This window comes from Saccoglossus kowalevskii, chromosome 13 (assembly GCF_978046115.1).
Source record: "Saccoglossus kowalevskii chromosome 13, keSacKowa6.1, whole genome shotgun sequence".
NCBI classification, from domain to species: Eukaryota; Metazoa; Hemichordata; class Enteropneusta; family Harrimaniidae; genus Saccoglossus; species Saccoglossus kowalevskii.
The window spans coordinates 9348556-9373277 of NC_140653.1; the positions used below are offsets into that span (position 1 = coordinate 9348556).

General features: G+C 32.2%; 1 protein-coding gene across 1 annotated transcript; it reads right to left on the reverse strand.

Annotated features, from left to right (window-relative positions):
- Window positions 1–1239: 1239 nt before the first annotated feature.
- On the reverse strand, window positions 1240–22891 carry LOC102802600 (uncharacterized). Its single transcript, XM_078011628.2, has 12 exons — window positions 22865–22891; window positions 22629–22745; window positions 14154–14281; window positions 12376–12455; window positions 10383–10436; window positions 9142–9280; window positions 8924–9039; window positions 7042–7129; window positions 5041–5247; window positions 4674–4754; window positions 3855–4012; window positions 1240–3428 (listed from the first exon to the last, which is right to left on the reverse strand). The coding sequence occupies exons 1-12, from the start codon at window positions 22882–22884 to the stop codon at window positions 3402–3404; spliced, it is 1215 nt and encodes a 404-aa protein (XP_077867754.1). The 5' UTR covers window positions 22885–22891; the 3' UTR covers window positions 1240–3401.
- Window positions 22892–24722: the final 1831 nt, after the last annotated feature.

Here is a 24722-nt window from a genome sequence, read left to right on the forward strand (position 1 = left end):
TTCTTGAGCCTTGCGTTTTCAGTCTGAACTCTCCACAGTCAGTATTTGTTAATCAAAGGAAACCAACAAAACAGTTTGATGTGACATAACACATTATACCAATATATGACAAATTTAGTTTCTAAATAGGTATACATTTTTTAACTAGGCTTTGTGAAAGGGATGTTTATTTTCTTATTTGGGATGAGTGGAAAAGGGTTGGGAAACTTAAAGGAATAGGGGTCTGAAGTTACTCTGGGCACATCATTATTGCCAGGAAGATGAGAACTTGGACATAGTGACATACTAGTATAGTCTCATGCATTCCATTATATGAGTACAACTTTGAATTACAGATTGGTATCACCGTGTTTTGCATTTTAGACGTGAGGTATTTTTTGGTGTGTCAATTGCAGGTACAAGAACAATACACATATTCTTCAGTGTTTCAATTTGTATATATCGCCTGCTCTGCATTGTTGGGCCGTCACCTTTGGATGCTATCTACTATAAGAGTGGAAATCGCAACTTGTAATAAATCAGTCGGTGCTTGGAGAACGGTGCCTGTCACTAAAGTGGGTTACCATAACCACAGTCTCTATAGATATGCAACTTGTATGTAAGTGTGGTATTTGGGTTTAAATATTAAAATTAGTAAATCTAGATTTTCACAAAATAATTACTTTAACATTATGATGTTTGTGAATACCCATTGAAACCAATAAAATACTTTATTTTCACTGGAATTTATTTTCGCTGAAACAACTTTTTAGGTGTGTGATATGGAATTAATTTTCACTGATTTTTGGCGAGTTGAATGTAAAAGATAGGAAAAAAGGTATATTCACTGGATTTTATTTTCACTGAATCATTCCTTCAGCGAAAGTAGCGAAAATTAATTCCAAGCGAAAATAAAGTATTCCACAGTATATGTAATAATGTTTTCTTTGCATTATTGTTCTTGATTAGAGACTACCGGTATACACAACAATCCCATTTCGAGTGAGAAAAAAATAGTAATTTTATGTCTAGACTCTTTTACTAATAGGTGAGTTGATTGAATACTTGCTCATGTGGCAGACCATTGACACGTTTACCAAGCACATGGAAAGAACTAACTGGAAGAATATCACCCAGGGTGCCCAGCCAAGCTGGCCACGAGATGGGTTCCCTTCTGGTAGACCCCCCAATCCCACCAATTTCTTTTCCCATGTCGGCAATATATAGCCGAAACATGGTAAAACAAGACACAGTAACAGATTTGTTTAACTGTAATTTATTTTGTATTGTGCAAAATGTACAAAAATGACTTGATGATTTGGAACACAAATCATGTGTATAAATATAGTATTATTGGTATATCTGTTGTCATGGTAATGTCAAAATATATTCATCCAGGTAAATGTACACGTAAAATACACATGTATGAAATGTATAACAAGTAAGTACTATATACTAATAATTAGTTGTGATTCTGTCTACATCAAACACTGCATATAATGCTACTGAATAAATAGCCAAGGCATGTACAAAGATTATTTGAAGTTGTAATTACTGAAATGACAACTGTAAATAATTAACTGTTTGCTAAGAAGACTCTTTTAACTGTGTTTATATCCAGCAAATTAAGGGGCCTCAAATCTGATAATTCCATCAGAACTGAGGAGCTCAGTTCAAAATCTGATACTGTAGAATACTTTATTTTCGCTTGGAATTTATTTTCGCTATTTTCGCTGAAGGGATGATTCCGTGAAAATAAAATTCAGCGAATATACTTTTTTTCCTATATTTTACATTAAACTCATCAAAAATCAGTGAAAATAAATTCCATACAAAATGCCCGAAAAGCCTTTTCAGCGAAAATTAATTCCAGCGAAAATAAAGTATTCCACAGTATCTCAGTTTACGATATACTACAAAATAAAATAAATTTAGAATATACAATAGATTCTTGTGTTGACTCATAGTAAAACCTCCTGTCAAAAAATTTGCAGGGAGAACAAAGATCAGAATAGATTATGTGATGCCTCCATATTGCTTTCAATGATTATGCAGAAAAACAATAACAAAAACAAAGCACCTTACTAAAAATTCAACAATATCTGACATAAAACTGGATTATTGTAAATTTCCAGTACATTCAAAATTTAAAAAAAAGTTAACATGATACTGAATGGTTGAAAATAAATAAAGGCAGTTGAATTGGTTTGACATGATGAGACGTCAAGTAAGCAAAGTAAAATAATCTTTTAAATAAACACATACATCAGCAGCACCAAGATTCATTGCCTTGTCGTACGGAGCAGAAAACAATAAAACAAGATGAGCAATTAACATAATTTATTCAATTGCTATGGATTCAATATTATTCTGTATAAGATAAAACAAAAATAGATAAAAAATATGCTTCATAAATTTTATGAATAATATTGAAAGATAATATTTGTTGATAAAATAGATAAAAATAAATACACACATTCTGTTAGCACACAGACATAGATCAATGACTGGTGGGCGACAAATCCCAATGCTGCAATTTTGAAATTTCTGGTTGCATTGTTCTTTTCATATAATTCTATAATGCTGTGCCTAAATGAGTTCTGTGGTTTCTAAATGAAAGTAAACATGCTAAAATGCTAGAATATACTTGTTTTGGCATATACAGAGATGAGGGTGGTTGGTCGGGTATATACATCAAGACATCCAGGTGAAAAATTATTAAAAACAAAAAAAAACGTTTGCAGTTCTCTGCCAATGTGACTTGGTTTAGGCATTCATGTTCATGATTTTCATTATTTACCAAAATATGTCAAAAAATACAGCATGTGACCCTTCAGTACATAGAGTTAATAAAATTGAATTCATTAGGCAAAGGGTGTTTGGAATTTTTAAGAACAAAAGTATGGAGAACCTCGACCTTGAGGGCGCTATACAACATTTCATTGCAAGGTATAATATTTATACTTGTGACACTGTTATGCAGTAAAGCAGATGAATTATAATACATCTAAAGGCATATATTTATTCATTTTAAATAGAATGGAAATCATAACTATCAGTTTTTTCTGTTTTCAAAAAAAAAACATTATTGGCATTTTTCTTTTTTTCAATATTGCTTGAAACCTTGATCAAGAAGACTCACTGTTGATTAACCATCAACAAGTCTGTCTTAAAATCTACTTAATTAGCAAAAGAGACAAGTACCCACAATGCTTTGAATAATTAACTGAAAATGGCTGACTCATCATGTGATGATGTTTAACCAATCACAGCTTGGCAAATCTAATACCCACTATTCAAGGCAACAGCTGATTAGACTGAATCAGAAGGTCAAGTGAGCAAGCTTATAGACCACCATCATTATTATAAACACATATTCCGCTTCTCTTTGTTCGCACGTCATTCGGATATTGACACCAATTCTAAAGAGAAGTTGTTGGTATGGCTTCCTATGGAGTAAGGTGTGAAACTGTGATGAATTCATGGTCACAAGAAAATGTATATAAATTCATAGAATCACGCAGTACATTCATTTTCACTGCCAGAACTTCAGATACTCAAGAACGAATCAAGTGTCGTAAATGACGATGATGTGTATATTGTAACTTCTGGACACTGGTTTTCAGGGCTCCAGAAATGAAATGCCACAAATTTGAGAGACAATTAATCACACACAGCTGTACTATTCTTAGCTTTATGAATACTACGTGTACAAATTTTTCCCGGTCACAATTTTGGTTCAACATTATGCACATTTTATAATATATTTGGCATGCACAGTTGTCATAGCAACCACAATGTGCATAACAATTGTACTGGTTATTTGAAAGGCAATTTATACATATAATGCTACAATTGATTGCAGTGATACATACATTATTGATGCCTTCGAGTGGTGTGGTAAAATCTTGTAGCAACGCTTCTTGTGACAGTCGTCTTATTTCAGCCAGTTCCAAATTAAGAGTATCTAAGTCTTCATATCTGATTGGTGGGTTAGCTGCAGTGCCGATCTGTGGCATGGATACTGAAACGGCTGTCATAAAACCAGACAATAATCAATGAACAAACCGATTACTAGCTCTGAACATCTATAAATATGATTAAATGGCAGCACGGTCACGGTGGCCATAGATATGGGTCTAATTACGGCACAGCAACCTACTGTAACTGCGTTAATTTTGCGACAGACATATCTTCGGGAATTGAGTCGGTGAATATTCTGAATACTGTGAATATTGTGTGTAAGTAAAAATTTCTCTGGAGTGTCAGCGATTGACTTTCATGTAATTTTGTCTTCATGAATGCCATAAAATTGCAGCGAAAATTGAGCAGTTTACAGTATATTCACATAGGTCAAATGCATTGTTTTAGCAAATTGAATGAATGCGACTGCTATTATCACCCTTATGAGGTCTAAATGCTACTTCCGTTAACATAACCCCCCAATATATAACCCTCTTCTCTCCTCTCTGACAGGTGTGTTGGTGTCATTTTTTAAAAAATTTTAAATAAGTTTCTTTTATAAAAATTTAATGATAAATTTATCATTGCTACAAATAAACACTTTGGAGTACAGCATTCACAAACATACAAACACTTCCTGTATGTCTGAGTACAGCATTAATAAACACACAAACACTTCCTGTATGAACATTGAATTGCAATCACTAGATATCCTGCATATTGTGAAATACCTTTGCATTCCTTAAGTGGAGTGGCAGGTGTCTCTTCAATTATGGTAATATTTTGGTTATCCTGACTTGTTTTTACTTCGTCTGCAATTACATCAACAAATAAAATTAAATTAATGACCATTTTGCAAACCAGAATGAAGCAGTAATGTAATTACTGTAAACTAATTTAATTTTGTGAGAGAATTTTTTTAGTAGTGAAAATTTCACTGGGTTTTTAAAAACATATTGTTGAAACCACTTTTGCAAAGTTCTGTTCCAAGAATGCAGTTTAATCATCAAATAGCAAAATATTCCTGACAGCGAATATTAAACTGTATACAACACAGACGGACAGACACACTGACAGACTATGGACAAATTTATGTACCTTTATCTTTTTCTATATTCTCTATATTTTGTGAGCGATTAATGACATCATCCATTGCAGACTGTAAAATGGCTGTTGATGTGGCAGTGGCATAGTGATCATTTGTAACAGCTATATTGTCAACGCTGCATTTCCTCTTATCAATAGGGGAACCATCAATGGTTCCTGCGGTAGACGACGAACTAGATTCAGCCTTTTTTAGCGTTTCTGTAAAAAAACAATAAATGATGTCAAAACTACTATTTTTTTGGTCAAATCGTAATACAAAATTCGCTACTACATTAAGTTTTTGGTAAAGATCAAGAGAGAAAAATATATCTGAATAGCACCCTCTAGTGGCATAGTTGAGACACATTAATGAAAGAAGCACAATATTAGAAAAAACAAATATTTTAATAACAAGCTCCTGTTTTCTGCTCATCAATTCTATTTTAAAATCTAAGATAATAACAAACCTGTGTCCCATGCTGGTTGAATTACAACAAGTCAGTTCCTTTTGTGTTATCAATAAAAACACATTTATCGGCAAAGCCAACGGTTATTAAAAGTATAAAGCTGTTATATTCAGCTGTGTCTGCTACATTATAATAAATCTCTTTTATATACATTTTTTTATACCATGATTTTTCATAAAGCAAATGAATTCTGTCAACCATTTTAAATAACAATAATTATCCCACTCGGTATTCAAATTTTTATGTTTACCGCTTAACCACAATTGATGACCTTGTTTACATGGAATGAGGTCACTGGCGATGAACAACTAACATGATTACTATCCCACAAATTATGAAAAAGCAATCAACTAAATATTGAAAAGTAGTCAACAATATTACCCACCCCCACCCCATAAGGACTAAATGAATGAACTGATGAAAAATGAATAAATATTATGAATCAATTAATGAATAAAAAAATAAAATGTCAATCACAAGACCTAGGGATGCAAATGAATGAATGAATAAACGAATGAATGAATGAATGAATGAATGAATGAATGAATGAATGAATGAATGAATGAATGAATAATCAAAGAATAATCAAAGAAAGCTTAGAAAGAACTCCAGTGTGCTGAGAGTATTGGAGGCAGTCCGGAGCACCTCTACCCTAAGTTAAATTTTAATCTAATTTTTTGAGTTATCAGAAATTTACTAATGATAATTACATAATCACTATGAATGCTTTTCAACATTAAACTAATCATGTCTGTGGATTACCCCAGAATATCTACTAGTACGTACCAAATTTCAATGATACCAAGTCTTATTGAAATTTATATAATACTGTAAAACATGTCTTTTTAGCGAATTTAGCGAGAGAACTGATTCGCAAATTCAAGATGTCGCTAATGACTTTATTATAAATTCAAAATTTTTGAGTCACAATATAAACGATCAATATTCTGGATGTAACGCAGCAACGATGCCTACTTTTTATCATTGCGAACACAATCAAATTACACAGTTTTTATGTTTTTATGGAGGTGATAACTGCGCATTTGTTTTGGAACGCGACAGACAAGTATTGTGAAAACAATAACCAACAAATTTTTTTATGACAAGAGAGATTCCCTAATCAACATTTCGCTATTATGTCATTTTACCACAATTCGCTAAAATTGCATGTCGCTTTTTCAACATGTTTTTGAGATATACATGTTGATGGAAAATTGGTATTTATTATACATGGAGTTCAACCCCAAAATGATCAGACCTGTGCAATATTCTGGGGAGCACATATTTACCAACTTTCATCAGAATGTGATAATTAAAACAAAGCTTCATTGAAATGTGATTAAAACATGAAATATCTGAGATAATGGAGAAACAAACATGCATGAATACATACATACACATACACACACACATACACACACACACACACACACACACACACACACACACACACACACACACACACCCACCCAGACAGGGTAAGCACAAAGACTCACACACAGGAGTCAAAAACTAGTAAATAAATAATAAACAAATAAATAAATACCTGAGTCAGTGTGAATAACGGATCCATTGCTCTGTAGTGACTCAATGTGATGTTGTTGTAATAAATCTTTGAGAAAAGCAATTTCTTTCTACAGGAGTGACAAACAAGTAAAATTTTTGCTTATGACAATTTGACAGCATTTGTGAAGAAAAAATTTCATAATAGTGACTATGACTCTATCAAAGACATCTAAATGCTAACTTCTTCAAAATTTTATGCATTTTCCTGGCTAACGAGATTCGCAAAAGAATTCATCTCTCCAAGAATTTGCAAGTTACACTGATGTGGTCAGAGTTCTTGTAAACACACCACTATGAAGCTCTAAGTCCTCGAGAAAATTACGTCTATTTTTAGAAATTAATTCCAGGTTAAATTCTCATTCACCATATCATAGTGTGGTACCATGCAGTGAGTGATTGGATTAAATTAATACACGGTAAATTAAATTATTTATATTACCATTTTTCAAATATTTTGATACATCCCATGGTATTATATAACAACTATATTAACTCTACCGATAAGTAAAAGCACACATTGCATTTTTCTGTGTATTGACCATTAAAATATTACCGGTTTTTATTTTCACCACTGATACAATTCTACATTTACAATAACTGTTTGTGCTACTAAAATAGCAAATATGGTATTGTATGCTGAATTGTTATTAAAATATGATTTATTTTCACCACAGACATACCTCTTCATTTATGTAAGTGTATGTGCTAATATATCTAGTCAAATATTTAATATCAATCAGGGTAACAAATGCTTTGTACTGTACAGGGCTTGATAATTCACTGGGTTTTATTTTCACTGACAACAAAATGCACTGGAATTAAATCCTTGTGACATTCAAAACAAAACAGTGAATTTAAAACCCAGTGAATATTTCTTCTTTTCCAGTACTTATTATTAATTATTATTCTCTAAATTAATTTTTAACATGAAAATGCTAAAAAACATTATAAATAACTGACAGCCTACTTAAAAGAATTCTTTTTCCCACTGCGTCAGCATTGCGAATTACACTGTGGGTCAATAATCAGATGTTTTGAGATCGGCAACGTGTAGTCTGAGTGAAACAATTGGCTTTACAGCGATTGAACCCATAACATAATAACTATTTGAGTGCAAAACTTCAGGCACCATCCACAAAATAGCTCCATCTGTAGTCTGCTCTTTTTCACACAAAATGTTGTGAAAATTTAAACCTTTTCGATCACAAACTAGAAGAAATGTCACATTTTGTTTGTTTGTTTCAAAATTACGATTAAATTCAGTGAAAATTATAGAAAATGTCAACAAATGTACCCTAGTTTAAGCGGGAAAAAATTAGTTTAAACTGCCTGATAGAAGGTAAGTGCATTGACCTGTGTACCACACTAGTTTCTACTGGATTAGCAATAGTTTGAATAAATTATCTAGTTGGTACAGTACTGTAACAGAAACATGTATAAATCCAAAATTGCATTTCTTGTATACTGCACCATTAAAACATGACTAATGTTTTCAATCATGCTATCAAAAATGTTGTGATTGGAAGATATAAAGAGGACGGGATAACAGAATTTCATAAAAATGAATCGTTACTGTGGAGTGTTACCCCGTTCATGATGGCTTGTGATAATTCATCTATCAAGTACTGTAAATGCATTAAGTATTCACTGGCTTTTGATTTCTCTATTTTCGCTGATAAGTAAAATTCACTAAATTAAATTTACAAGAACATGTAAAATAAACATTAAAACTCATTGTTTCCTTGACAAATACTTGAAATTAAAACACAGTGAATATGGTCAAAACATCAAAATAGTGAAATTAAATGTCAGTGAAAATAAATGGTTTTACAGTAGGTTGATTACAGCTATAATGCACTCACATTCTGTTGATCACATTGCTGTTGTAACTTATCGGCACAAGCTTCAATGTTACGTCTCATGATTCTTTCAAGTTCAATCTGAACGTCCGCATCTTCTCGAACCCTGTCTGTGATTCCTAGAAACGGAATTTGGAATGACGAATTAAGTATCATGATCAATTCCCTAAATTAGCTCTTTCTGTCAAGTCATGAATAATTACTACATATTTGGTACATACCTTTAATTATGAGATGTAACCTTCCCATTCGAATGATAATAAGAAATGATAAAGTGTGTAAAGCTGGATGACTGACGGGTGCCAGCCACAGAGAAACATCTAATGTAAATGTCAAAAATACAACTAATCCATCAACAATCTGAAAAATTATATATAAACAAAAAAAAATGTTGTAAGAAAAAATCCAACTTCAAAAGAATAGCTCATTAAATAAATTATTTTGTATGAGCCAGCCATCCCAATGAAAAGGATAGACTATGTGTGCAAGGAAACTATTTCATGAATGAAGTTTGAATGAGATATGTACATGCATGACTGAGATCCGATTCCAAAATGCCTGTAAAATGGCTGCCGTTCGGCCATCTTTAATTGCATCAAATTGAAAGAAATGCATGTGCATATGTATGATATGACATGTGATGCGTAAACAAAGTTTGAATGTAACTGGTCCAGGCTTGTGTGATCCAGACATGTGCGGACAGACGGATACACAAACAAACAGATGCACAGACTAGAAGTGTAACTTGAAGTCCGTTTTTTAGTATGTCCAAACACTTTCATCTAAGTACTTTTGTTTGAGCAGTAATTTAATTGTCATAAAGGAGGCTGCTTTTTAATTTGGTACTGTTACATCACTCAATATTGAGGATTCTGTCAATTTTGCCTAGACATGTTGTATTCATTATTTATCATCGAAGTATTCCACTCACATCCTCCCATTAGATAAAATAAAATTATTCAGTAATTACTCAAGTGATAGATGTAAAAACATAGACAACCATGCTCAACTACGGTGTTCTTCCTAAGGACCTTTCAAGTGTTTGCATGAATATTCAACAGGAAACAATAAAAGCTACTGATATGCTAATTACACACTCACATGCTAATTTGTAATATTTCATATGCAAATTAGCCAATATGCTAGGGAGAACATTGCTACTTCATATATATAGTAATATTTAAAATTTCATAAAAGGAATTGCACATGAAAAATATCTACCGGTACATTGTAAAGAAAATAAAAGTCTATGTATACAAAAATTCACATGTTGTCATGGAAACTCACTGAAGATAACAAATTATCTAGAACGTCTGACACACCTCACAACAATTACCATGATTTTCATGTTTCTATGACAATGGTTTTAAATTTTGAACTTCAGATATTATTACAGATTTTGGGCAGAGAATCAATCCAGCATAACACAATTATTTAATGGTTCATGTCACTGTCTACTTACCTGCATTGGTTGGTGGAAGTACTCTACACCCATTGCACATATCCTGAAAATAACCTGGTAAACAAAAAAAGTTTAATACATGTGTAGTATAAAAAACATTCCATCACAAATTAACTTAATCTCCTTCGTTTAAAATTAAACATTTTCAATATGGTTATATACATGTAGTATTAAAACATAGAAAAATGTATCCCTGTGAGAGTAAATCATTCAGAAATTGTTGTGTAATGATTCACCTAATGCAAGTTTTTATGAAGAAAGAAGGATGTGTTTTCAAGAAAACAAAAGTAAAATAACCCAAAAGCGGCCATTTTGGAACATTTTCCCTAGGAATCCATGTAAATACATTATTCCATAGATAACTAATACTGTGAAATACTTTATTTTTGCTGGAATTAATTTTCGCTGAAAAGGCTTTTTGATTGTTTTGTATGGAATTTATTTTTACTGATTTTTGATTAGTTTAATGTGAAATATAGGAAAAATAGTATATTTACTGGATTTTATTTTCACGGAATCATCCCTTCAGCGAAAATAGCAAAAATAAATTCCAAGCGAAAATAAAATATTCTACAGTATTCAAAATTCTCCAATTTTCATGATAGCCATGAGAGGTATTAAGCCAAATAACAATACATATAGCATAGGTCATTGAATCAAATTGTCAATTGTAAATTACTCAAAACACTTATTTTGGATCAAATTTTGCGGTTATTTTTGAAAAAAATTGTACGATGACCCCATATTTTTATTTCAGAATTTTGAACATTACAGCATTCCAACCCCCTGGATTTCAAGGATTTCTGAGTATGTTATTTAATGGTAGCAAACTACCTTGAAAGCAAACCCTGCGTAATTCGGAAACCTTTCAAAACAGATGCCTAGTCAATAAAATATATATAATAATAAAAAAAAAAAACGCCTTTGTAGCTCAAACAATTTTCTTATTAGGTTTTAATTTTGCTATATTCACATTTATCAGCTTAGTTCGGAATAAATTTACCTACAAATCACAGATATGATAAGTTGCCATGCCAACAAATATGACTTAAAATATGATAATTGGGCAAAGCACCATATAAACCTGTGCTTACATGGTTGAAAACTCTGGAACTGTTGCCATGGTGATCAATAATCCTAAGATACACCAGATTAGATGCATTTAATGGTACTTTGACTCTAAGAGAGAGAAATTAAAAGAGTTCTTGAACTGAACCGTTTTCCAGTCCAATTGATGATTTACTGTTTGTTTTTTTTGTGTGCGTGACATTGATTCTTACAAGAAACAGAGTACTTTTGAAGTTTCTCAGAAAAAAAATCCACAAGGTTCACACATTTTTATTTTACTAACTTTGTCCTCAAAAGTGAATTTTACGACAGTTAAAGTAGGGTAATACTAAAAATAAACTGACATTCGTAGTTAAGTGTAAAAAATCCCTTTCCTGCAACCCAGCATTTCAATCGGTTCATCCCTACTAACACTATAAATTAATCTTTTGTCTTGGCCAAATTTCAGTGCAGCTTTTTTTGGTATTTTTCAATAATTTGTTAATTTTTAACCAAATGGTCAAAATTTTCCATCGCCTACATCTCTTGATCAACCTTTTTGTAAAAAAAGTAAGAAAAAATGCATCCAACATTTTTAACAGATGTGAAAGTGAAAATGGGTAAAAAAATGTCTGTTACCATAATTGGACAGAATTCTTGAGGACAAAATGGTGCTACAGTATCTAGCTGTCTTAATGATCCCAATGAAATGTTCATTGCTACAAAAGTCACTGTGATTCACTGTAACACAATTTAGTGCTACAATTGATTTTTATTGTTTCCATGTTGCAAGAATATTTATTTCGATCTAAATTTTTTTCAGGTATCTTCAATTTTAAAATAATTTTTTTTTAGAATTCAACAGAACAGTTTTAGAGAGTATACACTAATTCCCAAATTACAAGAATAAATCAATTTTAGGTAGAAAAGAAAATTTGGTACTCACCTCGAACACAAAGACAATGAAAAAAAAAAGACAGACATAATGTAAAACTGTAATCACAGTTTCTGCTGTTTTTGACGAATCTATAAAGAGACAATAAAAAAGCGTACTTAAAAGTTGTTACTAAGTACTTGAAACACTTATAGATGAATATCGCACAGAATTTTAGTTTAAATTGGTTGAAATTGTTCCTGTCAGTTAAATAGTACACAAAACTGAAATGAGTCAGCCATTTACATGATGTATAATGTAGTATACTGCAGACAATGTATGTAAAAGACATGGCTCTAAAACAGCATTTGTATTCAGCCATTTTGAATTTGATCTGAAAAAAACATCATGGTCCCATTTTATAGAAGTTCATTATATGTAGACAAACAGATGGTCAATCAATAAGCCCCATTTTTTGGACTACGTCCGAGCGGGAAATAAAAATTACAATTCAATCGGCATTAGAAGCAATATACTGTAAATTCATTAAATTTGCACTGGTATTTAAGAGTTGATTTTCCATTCATCAAGTAATCTCACTTATTGCATCTGTCGCAAAAATTGAATGATTTGATTTTGAACTTGAATATCTTTTTTTATAAGCTCAATGTCGAAATGCCGATTGTTGAGAAAGAAACATAGTGTTGAGATACCCTTTACCTGACCATCATTAAATTTGTATCACACATTATTAAGCATGGAAATACCAAAAACTAGTTCTGTGTTTGTCGATCCCAAACAATGTTTTGACACCACGACTATTATTTGTCCTGTTTTTACATTTGATTTCACACATAACACAGGATTTCACAGAAAATGGTTCATTATATTTGATATTTGGAGCATATATTTGGATTTTAAAAATTCACATATCTTTTAATAATACAATGTCTGTGTTCAGTTGTAATTTGAGATTTTTCAGAGCAGGCAATTTAATCATCAGCAAACACAGTGAAATTAACACCCAATGATTAATTAATCCATTAGCACTCTTCTCTCATAAAGTCTATATATGCAATGCTCTACTCTCGAAGTAACCCACAATTAATTAATAATAATTTTTGGTTTGGCTGTTCCCTGTACGGTATTGAGACAGAAACATCACATAAAAATGTCACAGACACTTTATTTTTTTCTCATTACTATAAGAAATGAAACAACCCGGTGGCCAAACACAAGGATTGATCTATATAGTGCTTACGCAGACATGTTAACAAGCATTCCGTGTACGTACACTCCACTGAAATGCATTTACGTCACTGACAGTGACGGGTCTTCCGTTACATTGATTTGCATGATTGAATAAAGACAAACATATCCATTGTGTGTTGTATCGATCCTAGGTCTGAGTGGAATTCAGGTAAAAAAAATCATGTTTAGAAAATGGTAGTCAAATTCAGGGTTTGACAACAAAACAGCGTATAAACTTCTGAGTGAATAAAAACCTAGACATAAGAATGTAATTTCTGTAGTACTTTTAAAAATAGTAATTAAATTAACATACAACAAACAAACTTACAATGCACACTCACCAAATTTAAGACGATGATATGCTACAAATTAATTTAATAAATTAACAAATTAACATACAACAAACAAACTTACAATGCACACTCACCAAATTTAAGACGATGATATGCTACAAATTAATTTAATAAATTAACAAATTAACATACAACAAACAAACTTACAATGCACACTCACCAAATTTAAGACGATGATATGCTACAAATTAATTTAATAAATTAACAAATTAACATACAACAAACAAACTTACAATGCACACTCACCAAATTTAAGACGACGATATGCTACAAGCGTTTCTGTCGTTGCTATGAGGCAGATAAGTACAACCATTAGGAGAATAATAACCTGAACAATAACACTATTTATAAACCTCTCCATCGCCATGCAATATCTATATACAAAAGAAAAATGGAGCATTAAATCATGACTGTAAACAATATAATAACGACAACCAGCAAAGAATTACATGTAATGTCATTGTTATTTTAAAATATTCTTACTTAATTTGCTCTATTAGAAGGGCACATAAACCAAAATTTGCATTTATGGGGCAGTTTTTCCGCCACGCATGCACGAGATATATGGGTCTATAAACCAAGATGGTGACTTTGACTATTGCGCAGATCAACGAGTACAAACCAAGTTATCAAGCTTTAATTGGGTAATTTCTTAGGTTATTGGAAGGTATTGAAGGAGATACCGATGGTAACTAATGCAAGTCGCGCCCAGGTAAAACCAGACTTGTGATTTCCATTTGAAGAGCGCATTAGATTGTGGGAAAATCAATGTCTATCAACACAAATGTTGCACATGTGCAGTGCGATGACCACCACCCTTTAATGTATGCTTATCATTAAAATCCAGTTTATTTCTACCATAGATGCATTTATGTAAGCACTAATAGGAATACATAATGAAGACTTGAGTAATGTATAATTCCGGTAAATACTGGAATTTCCAAGAATTGATAAATTTGAGCATGTATTGATAGGGACTGAATTTCACAAAAGACGGCATATCTCTTCTATATAACTGAGGAATCCCACTGAAATGTTCAAAGCTATAAATTTGTTTGATTCCCCATTACTTGTAAAATTTATGGAAATTTGTCTCTGGTGGAATATATAGCATACAAGCCCCTTGAACCAGTCTCTGAGAGCAACATTCTGAATATTGCATTAGTGAAAATTTTGTTGTAACAGTCACAGAGTAATAGACACAATAATAACATATCAAGTAGAAATAATTGACACAAAAATATGAAATATAATTGTCAACATACGGTAATACCAAAAATACTAATATAGATTCTTAAATATGATATTTATATACAATTTCTGCACAGAGACAATATTATATGGAAAGATTTAGTATAGAAACCATGGTAACACACTTTTGAGTGCCATAGTGTCAGCGCATCATTTTGCACAATTGTACGGTGCCAATTGGTGTCTATACTTTTTTGAAATTATGTCAATTGAGGCAATTTTACATATACCAATGTTGCCACTAACAATGAAACATGTTAATCCCCACAGCATTGAATTACAGGTACGAATTTGCACCACCAGTTGTTGTTGTATGCTAGTTTCAGGGCCCATTTCATTTAACTATGGTGGCAAATAGAATGTTTCAGACGCTGTATTTCCTACCTCAGAATTATCTTTAAAATGAAGTTGGTAATAATAAATAGGAATAACAACCCACAGTGGCAAGTATACCACACAGAGTATGTATATGGAGCGAACATGTCATAATGCAGACACGTTAGGCAATTATGCAAATTAATGTCATACAGGCATCTCAAACAGGTATAGCGCACATACATGTATGTATTAGTAAGATTTGTCAATGTTTTCACAATACATAGGGCAATCGGTTATGTTTAAATAAGAATTGCTCTCTGACATTAAACTGACATTCAAACCCAACTATCTTCCCATGAAATCGTGACAGATAAGCTTTAAGCGGGTTATAGCAATTTCCTTTCACTGTGGTAAAACAGAATTTAGTACGGAAAATTATATACAACTAATGAACAGATGATTGTAATGGACAATTTACAGAGAACCTCATTCACAGATGGTTGCCATGGTTACAGGAGAATTTAGCAGACAATCAAGAAAAACAACTTCCTGAACAGAATCAAGAAAACAACTTCCAGAACAGAAATTGGATTTGAACTCATGAATATTTTTTTCTGTATACATTTTTAATATTACCACAGATAAAAATCAATATTCTTGTGACGAAATTTTGAGTAAAATAGTAATTAAGAACGACACTATTTTTTGAGACATCGTTTTAACTCTGCGAGAAGCAAATATCCATGAATCATGCACATCAGGATAAAATCTAAATTTATGTAGCAGTGCACATTTCATTTTGAGATGTAAAAAGATTGACAATTGCTATGCCAGATAATGGGTCCCATACGTACAACATTCATCACATTAATGTACTATATCTACAAAAATAACTTTCTGTGTTTCACAGATTAGACTGCACAAAAAAAAAACAGATTAAGGTAAAAAGGTTTATATAGATAAAATATGAAGATACAAATATACAGTATTATGTGGACTTTTTAAGTACAATAACGCCATATTTTTTGCCACCAAATTATTGGTACATCATTTCAAAATGTTTTTATGTTTTTTTTCTATGATTTAGTGTTAACTTTGGATCTAAGTTCTATCTAGGACATAATGATATGGATAAAAATAATTTCCTGATCAAATTAAAAAAAAAATAGGAATATTTATGCAGCTTGGATTTTTGAAAGGTTGCCATGGCAACAAATAACAGAACAAAACACAACAACGGATTGAAAGGTTAAGAAGTCCAGATAAATAGCATACCACTATCTCTGTAACTTATGAAATGTGTAAATGTTATAAATACATTGTACGTGTGCTTGCCCTTGTACACTTTAGATGTGACATAAACGACTCCCGCTGGTATCCCAGGTCAGCAAGCTATTCTATCTATTAAAGCAAACTTAAAATAACTATCTAAATTTCAAAAAATGTATGTATGTGGACTTTTCTAATTGTGTGAATAGTAAATTGAACTTTGAGTCACAGTCTTAGAATTAAATTATATTAAACAAATAATATTGTTATAGTGCAATTAAGCAAAGTGGTAAACAAATTATATTTGTGTGTGCACACATTGTAAAAGTGAAAGTTGCAGTGATCAGTGTATTTCACACGTGTTGACCATATGGGACCCATGTCAATTACGACTCAATGACTGTAGTGATTTGTGGCTTTATCATATCATTACAATTCATTATCACTTTGCAAAGTGTAATCATTTAACCTTTTCAGCACCAAGTCAACTTGGGGTTAACATAAAGGGGTTAATAGTGTCGTTACTGTAAAATACTTTATTTTTGCTATTTTCACTGAAGGAATTACTCAGTGAAAATAAAATCCGGCCAATATACCTTTTTCTATATTTTACATTCAACTCATCAAAAATCAATGAAAATAAATTCCATACAAAACACTCAAAATGTCTTTTCAGCAAAAATGTATTCCAGCTAAAATAAAGTATTTTACAGTATATGGATTTTTGCTTTATTTATTTTTACTTCCAATGACCAGAAAAATCAACAATCTGAGATCTGTTACAACAAACAAATAATTATTGCTATCATTATAAACCATTAATTAATTAATTATATTCCTTCCACTATGTTTTTTCAATTTTTAATTTCAGATTAATTTATCCTAATTTTGTGAAAAAAACACTGTATAATGAACACAACTGGTTCAGTGACCAACATACTTTGAAAAACTACTGTACGTTTAAATTATAAATAAAATACAAAAGGCTAATTATTTAAAGAGTAGAAACTGAATGCTATGAACAATATGAGGTACATTAGAGCCTATGTAACAAGGTTAGACCAACATGTGTCGGCCTCCTAAATAACCCACACACAGCTTTTTGAGTCATCCACAGGTATGTAAACGACAAAACAAACGACTTATTGTTTAGCAAAACATCACGCCTGAAGCATATTTGGATCAACACAGATGTATAAACTGAAGGTGAACTTGACAATACCAACAAACAGTGAGAGTGCCGTGAAGTAGAGGGAGTGTATAGCGTCAACACTTGAATCCACTTGAATTATTCCATCATTCAGATTCAATGTTTGCGAACCCCCTCCCCCTCCCCCCCTGTACAGGCTATTGCGTAGTCATGAGAGTATGAGTTAAAAATTAGTGTATAAATAAACATGTCTAACCATTCTTTAAGCTCATTCTTAAAATTTAATTTAAAAATACATAAAAATAATTAGTTTTAATTAATTAGTAATTAGGCCACACGACATAAGTTATTGAACTAGAACAATGTGTTTACAGAAAGACGGGTTGTACGGAAATATGACTCCAAACACGTTTTGCATTTTTATTTGCGTATCGGCGGGACAAAAAAAAAAACACAGTTTTTTCATGTTCTGAGTGAGCTGTTACCATTTGTTCAGTCACCTTATGATAACACAGAATTAAACCAGATAAGGTCGTGTCCGAATAATCATTGCAAGCGGGTAAATAGATTTTGATTTTGCAATTTGCAAGTTAAAAATGGCAAAAATTATTGTTGGATGAAAAAAAAAAGTACTATGCCCAAATTAGCAAAGTGGTAATTAAATTTGAAAGGCAGCCAACAAAACATTACAATCATAATGATATAATTAATTCAAATGTATGACTGAGGTGAATATTTGCTACAAAAATGTTTGCGCAATTTCAGGTGAAATTAAAAATATCTATGATGTTAAAATTGAGTACGATACAACCTTGCGTAATAAAATGACTGATTGGAATGTCTGAATCCATATTTCTATAAAAATTAATTTCCCAATATTATCATTATATCATAATGTTAACTCATATATAAAGCTTATCAGTGACAGCTGGGGTTAAACTGATTAGATCGTCTAGTTGCTACATTTCCTATATATATATCACATTTCCTGCAGAACCCACTCTGAAACCATGATGTAAAACATTTAGTCAGACCAACCACTACACATACATGACAAAATAGCTGCGGGCTACCCAACACAATTACAAAGTAAATACTAGCACTAAACAGACGCACAGTTGAACTAGTAACATGATCTCAAGAAAACATGGGCGTTGCACAGATTCTAAATTTAATACGCCAAACTTTTGTTTTAAAATAATACAATAAACGTAAGCCATGGAAATGAGGAATCCAAATTGGCAATTATAAATTAAGGTTTCAATGAACTTTTAGAGTGATTAATAACCCTAATAGTAAGGTTCATTGGTTGCTTATTAAGGTGAATTCAATGTTTACACCATGAAAATGAAATTCCATGTTTATAAGCAAAATTTTGTTGCTAAAAAAAAAATGTTTTTCTCTGCATTTTATGATATTATTAGGAAGATTGCTGTTATTGAAATAAAGTGAAAATGTTCTAGACAAAATAAACACCAAATTTGTCCAATATAAAAAACAAATAGTGTTCAGTGTACATGTACCTGTTTCGAGTGACCCCTATGACCCCTATTATTATTTTTACTAAAGGTGGATATTTTTAACATAGGAAAGTGCTGTGATGGTATTCTTTGTGACTGAATATTTGTAAATCTGTAAATTCATCTTAGTTGCATATATTTTGACAAATTTTCAAAATTCAAAACGGCTGTCAGAGTCAGATTCACAATATGGAAAGATGACTAGTCACCGTTTGGACTCTTTCCTTTACTTTACTTTTTTTTTAATTTGTTTTAAGTATCCCTCCACCACAGTTAGTAACCCAGTGCTTTCACTCAGCAAAATTTGTAGTGTATGCTTTTAAATTATCAGTACTTAAAAGCTGTGTCAGTCGTTGTTCTTTCACAGACGTTGTACGGTACGGTAGTTATCAGATGTTACAGTAAATCATTCACTTGACTGAACAGACAAAAGCACTACAGAACAGAAAACATAAAGTGGATTTTGAATGGCCGAGACGAATTCCTGAAGAACTAACTTTCGATGGACGGGTGTTTACAGTAAAGTACTGAACAATAACACACAGAAAATCTACCCTCCGAACACAATGTCCATTTCATGCTTAGTTTACTCAGAAAAGGTTATAAAATGCATAATTAAGGCTTAATTAATTAGAAGAGATGACAGAATATGATATACATCCTAATACTAGTAAAGTGATGCGAGTAACCCTACCACAAACTGTAAAAGTGTTTGAACTTGCAGCTCCAATGTCAAAGACAAATTTGAAAACTGTCTATCTATTATTGTGATGCACATTAACAAAGAAAATAAAGTTTAAAAAATGTTCTTGACAACAAATCAAACAACGAAAACAGATTTCTTTTCTATAAAATAGAAACCAAATACATGTAGTAAAGTTGAAAAAATAAAACTGTTGTTGTTTTTCAACATGTGCATTAAAGATGGTCTCAAAGGGATAGTCTGAGTACCATGCCCACAAGGGGAGCATAGAATTGCAAACAATCAGACACTGCGGTTATACAGAGATGCAAATCACAACAAAGTTTGTTTTTCCATTTAGTATACAGAATGTACCGGGTAAGTTTATATGATCTGCTTGTGATATCGGCATAAAAACATGATTAACGGCACCTTTGGTATTTAGTGGGATGTTACATCTTGACCACACAACAATATCATATCATCCAACAACATTTTCAATAGACAAGTTTATTTTTACATTGTCTTAAATTTAGTAAATGCACTAATTTTTTTACCGGAATGATGATCGTGTTTTGACATTTTCTCCCAAATGATAGTGATTCAACATATTTCCATGATATACAAAAATAGTAAACTTTAAAGGGGAACCGCTCAATCCCATGGATTGCACCAAAGAATCATGGGACACTATTGTTTATGTTGTTTACAATGTTAATCTATCTTTTGTTATCCATTGTTATTTTAATCCAGAAAGTAAATCTGTCGTGAAATTAATCTTAACTGAGACATTTTGTCTCTCCTCTGTGGAGGTGACGTGTTAAAAAACAAAAATTCAACACTGTGAAATACTTAATTTTAGCTCTCAGTGAAACTGATTAATTGGGTTGATATTAATGTGTTTTTTACTGATCTTTCATAGGGTTCATAAAACAAAATGTATTTTCTCTGGAATTTAATTTTGTTGTTATTTTAATTTTATCCATTCTAACTATTCACTGGATTTTAATTTTGTTTTTTTCAAGAATAAGTAAAACTTGCTAAAATTTAATCTATTAATATATAAACATGTAAATTTACAATACAACTCATTGTTTTCTTGAAAAAATCATAATATTTTTTAACTTAGTGAATATGATCAAAATATTCAAATATTGAAATTAAAAAAATTACAGTATTTTTTTTCATAAATATCCAAACATATTTTAGTATGAGGTAATAATAAAAGTAAATGAACAAAATAGAAGTTAAGCTCAATATATATACTCAACCTGTGCTACTGTTCCAGACTAATAGTTTATAACAAATACATTTAATTTCTTTCAAAACAAGATACTGTAACCTATGTTGGTTAAACAGACACTCCTTTCTATTAAACCTTAAATTAGGTCACTACCTGGGAGGTTTTTTTTAAATGTTCATTTACTGAGTGTGAAAACATCTGTTTTGATTCCTTAAGACCGACACTTTACAGTTAAAAAATGTACATGTGCACTGAAAATGAAACTAAATCATTGTGAGTCTCACAAATCTAGACAATCACCCTAAGCGAAAAAAAAATGCTTAAATTTGTTATTAAAGCGAAAAGGTCGCATATACAGTGGTTCCGTTCATGCTTTCTTGGTCTCCATAAAAGGCAATGCTTCTGCCAGTGAATCGGCTTTAGCTTGCCCATGTTTTTGCGACAAAAGACACAGTCTACGATTTCACCACTGTGTCACCTTGCTATGATTACCAGGTCATAGTACACTCCTGGAATTAAAAGGGCACTGCCATTCAAAGGATACCATCCATAACTTGTTATGGATCCAAACAAATGCAAACCACCTTTATCCCATATCATAACACAGACTTCTTTCTAGCACAGAGTAATGTGAGAATCTAGCGACTAAAGTGAGAACGTACATAGATTCTGTTCTCGATGTAATATAAGAAACAGCTACCTTGCTTCCTGTCACTGACCTTAACAATATATAACCAAGAAACAATTGACACTAGGGACTGTAAACAACTATTTACCGTGTAGTTAATATGCACACTCAGGCTTATTAATTTGTTTAGGAAATTACATTTGTCACGATTATGTCTATTGAAAGACATTTTCGTCAGTTTAATTTATGCATGGCTAACGTTAGTACCTTCTATGATTTATGTCAGGTTTTGTTTACGGTGCAATAAAGGCTATATTTTCAGCGGTTAATTGAAGTATATTTAGGCGAGCGGAACGGCTCTTTGTCGATCCTCACCCCTGGCTGGTACCATTGTATTCCCTCGTTAGTCAACGTTGAACTGTCTCGCACTTGTTCTGTCTTCTAGTTCTACTTGTCTCCGCTATTACAATGGAAGAAAACCAACTTTGTACTATATTAGCGTCGGGATGTTTTTTAATGTTAACGGAATGACCGAGCGCGTATCACAGTGGCTTAGGTGTAAGACTGGAAGCCACAATAATGAGGCAATGCAGCTGATAAAAATCTAGAATAAACAAAATCAAATCTCCCCTAAAGATAACAGTGAACGTTTTATCTTACTTTGGTCGTGGTCGCCTCCTATGTGTTGCGGTGATCAAGTCAGGCGTTGAAAAGCTTCGAGGCGTCGATGACCTGTTCTCGAATCCATCTCGCACAATTGTCACCGGTCCTTGATGGCTGTAAAACAACATAGTCGATAATAGTAATGTTATCTGGCGAACATGGTTGCTTTTCTGAAAATATATGGACATACGACAAGAAAAACACCGAAAAATGTATGGAATCGATCTCAACACCTTTCCTCATCGGCCGCCATTGTGTGTTTAGGTTTTCTGTAGTCGAGCGCCCCCATAGAACATCTGAAAACGGCTGGCACTTTCGTTTTCTTGCCCCATGTTTGTTAACTCACCTCCCTGACACTCATATCCATATACAATACAGAATATACTAGTAGTGTACTTTATTTAAAACGTTTCCCAGATTGCTAAATTCAAACGAAATAACGGTGTATCTTGTACTTCTTTTTACCATGCCAACAGCTTTACCTGTAAAAAGTAACATTCTATTTTGTTTCATTTTAATACGTGCCATTATTATATATTATTATTATTATTATTATTATTATTATTATTATTATTATTATTATTATTATTATTATTATTATTATTATTATTATTATTATTATTATTATTATTATAGGTTACTTTACTTTATTTTATTTTATTTTTACTGTTTATTTAACATAACAGATCAATTTTATGAACTACTGTTCCTGAGTTTTAAAAATTGACTAAATAACATAAACACATTGTACAAAACTCCGAGTAATATGGAATCTACATAGCTGAAAAAGAATATAACACATTTGTGAAATTTATTTTTGTAGTCTGAGTACTCATTAAAGGGCAGTAGTCGTTGCGTCACACATGCGCGAGATATATTGGTCTCATGTAAACAAAGGTAGCAACTTTGACTGTTGCACAGAGCAACGACTACAAACTGAGACGTTACCAAACTTTATTTAGGTATTTTTTAGGTGATTGGAAGGTATCGAAGGAATCACCGACGGTAATTAGTGCAAGTCGCGCCCAGGTCAAGTCCCATAGATTTTAGTGATTTCCATTAGAAGAGCGCATTAGATTATGGGAAAATCAATGTTTATCAAAACAAATGTCGCACATGCGCAGCGCGACGACCACTGCCCTTTAATCTCAGAAATACTTAGTAAAACTATTACATCTTGATTTTCAGTGTAATGAAATACACAGTGTGATTCATCACCGATATCACTCTTACACACGTTGTGCTGGTGTATCCACCGAGCTAAATTGCTAGTTGGTGGGAAGAAATTGTAAATTTAGTAAATGTTTTTCTATATTTTAGGTTCGTAATCAGGAAGAGGGAGCTTTCGAATTTGTAGGTTTTTTTTGTAGGGGGGCAATACATGTTGTTTTTTGTTTAACCTTATTCACACATTTCATCAGAACAGGGTTGATTTTAATATCTGCCCCACGAAAAAAGTTATTACAGTTACGCCGAGTTTCACGAAGGCGCGAATTTGTTTTATATTTAAATATTTAGAAAGGTTTATATATTTCAAATGGCGATCGAAAACGACTTGGCCAATCAGAAGCAATAGCGGATGGATACCACCCGCATAGAAATCCACTTCGGTGAGTTAATCTTTAACCTCTCCGTTGACACTTGCTCGCTTTCGCAATTTAACTTTCTGTGCTAATAATGGTACTACTTGTATTGGCAGTCTTTTAAATTTATTTCAGCGAATGAATCACTATATTTTTTTTAGCGTTTTAAACAAGTTTGACGGGATCTATCTTTTACGTCTATGACAGTAAATCGGCCAATGATTGAGGAAACCCTGCAAAGACACATGGGTAATGGTTACCTAGTGGTTCCAAAAACATCTTCCCTAAATATGAATGAAGCGCGAGAATCTTTCTGGATATTTTTTTAATAAATATTTCTAAATGTACATATAACAAATTCACGCCTTTATGAAAATTGACTGGCACTGTAACGCTACTCCGTCAACACCAATCGCGTTATTGCAATGTGTCACGTGATTTGATAAATAACATAATGAATATTAACATTAATGAACACATACTAGTACTTATGTATGCGTGATTTCGT

Bases quoted from the DNA above. Each gene is read 5' to 3' on its own strand.
- LOC102802600 (XM_078011628.2), bottom strand. From the start codon at position 22,884: ATGGCGGCCGATGAGGAAAG. The intron at 14,282-22,628 runs GTAAGATAAAAC...TTTTGTATATAG, and splicing joins AGGAGGCGACCACGACCAAA to ATATTGCATGGCGATGGAGA. The intron at 7,130-8,923 runs GTGAGTGCATTA...TCACTCCTGTAG, and splicing joins AGCAATGTGATCAACAGAAT to AAAGAAATTGCTTTTCTCAA.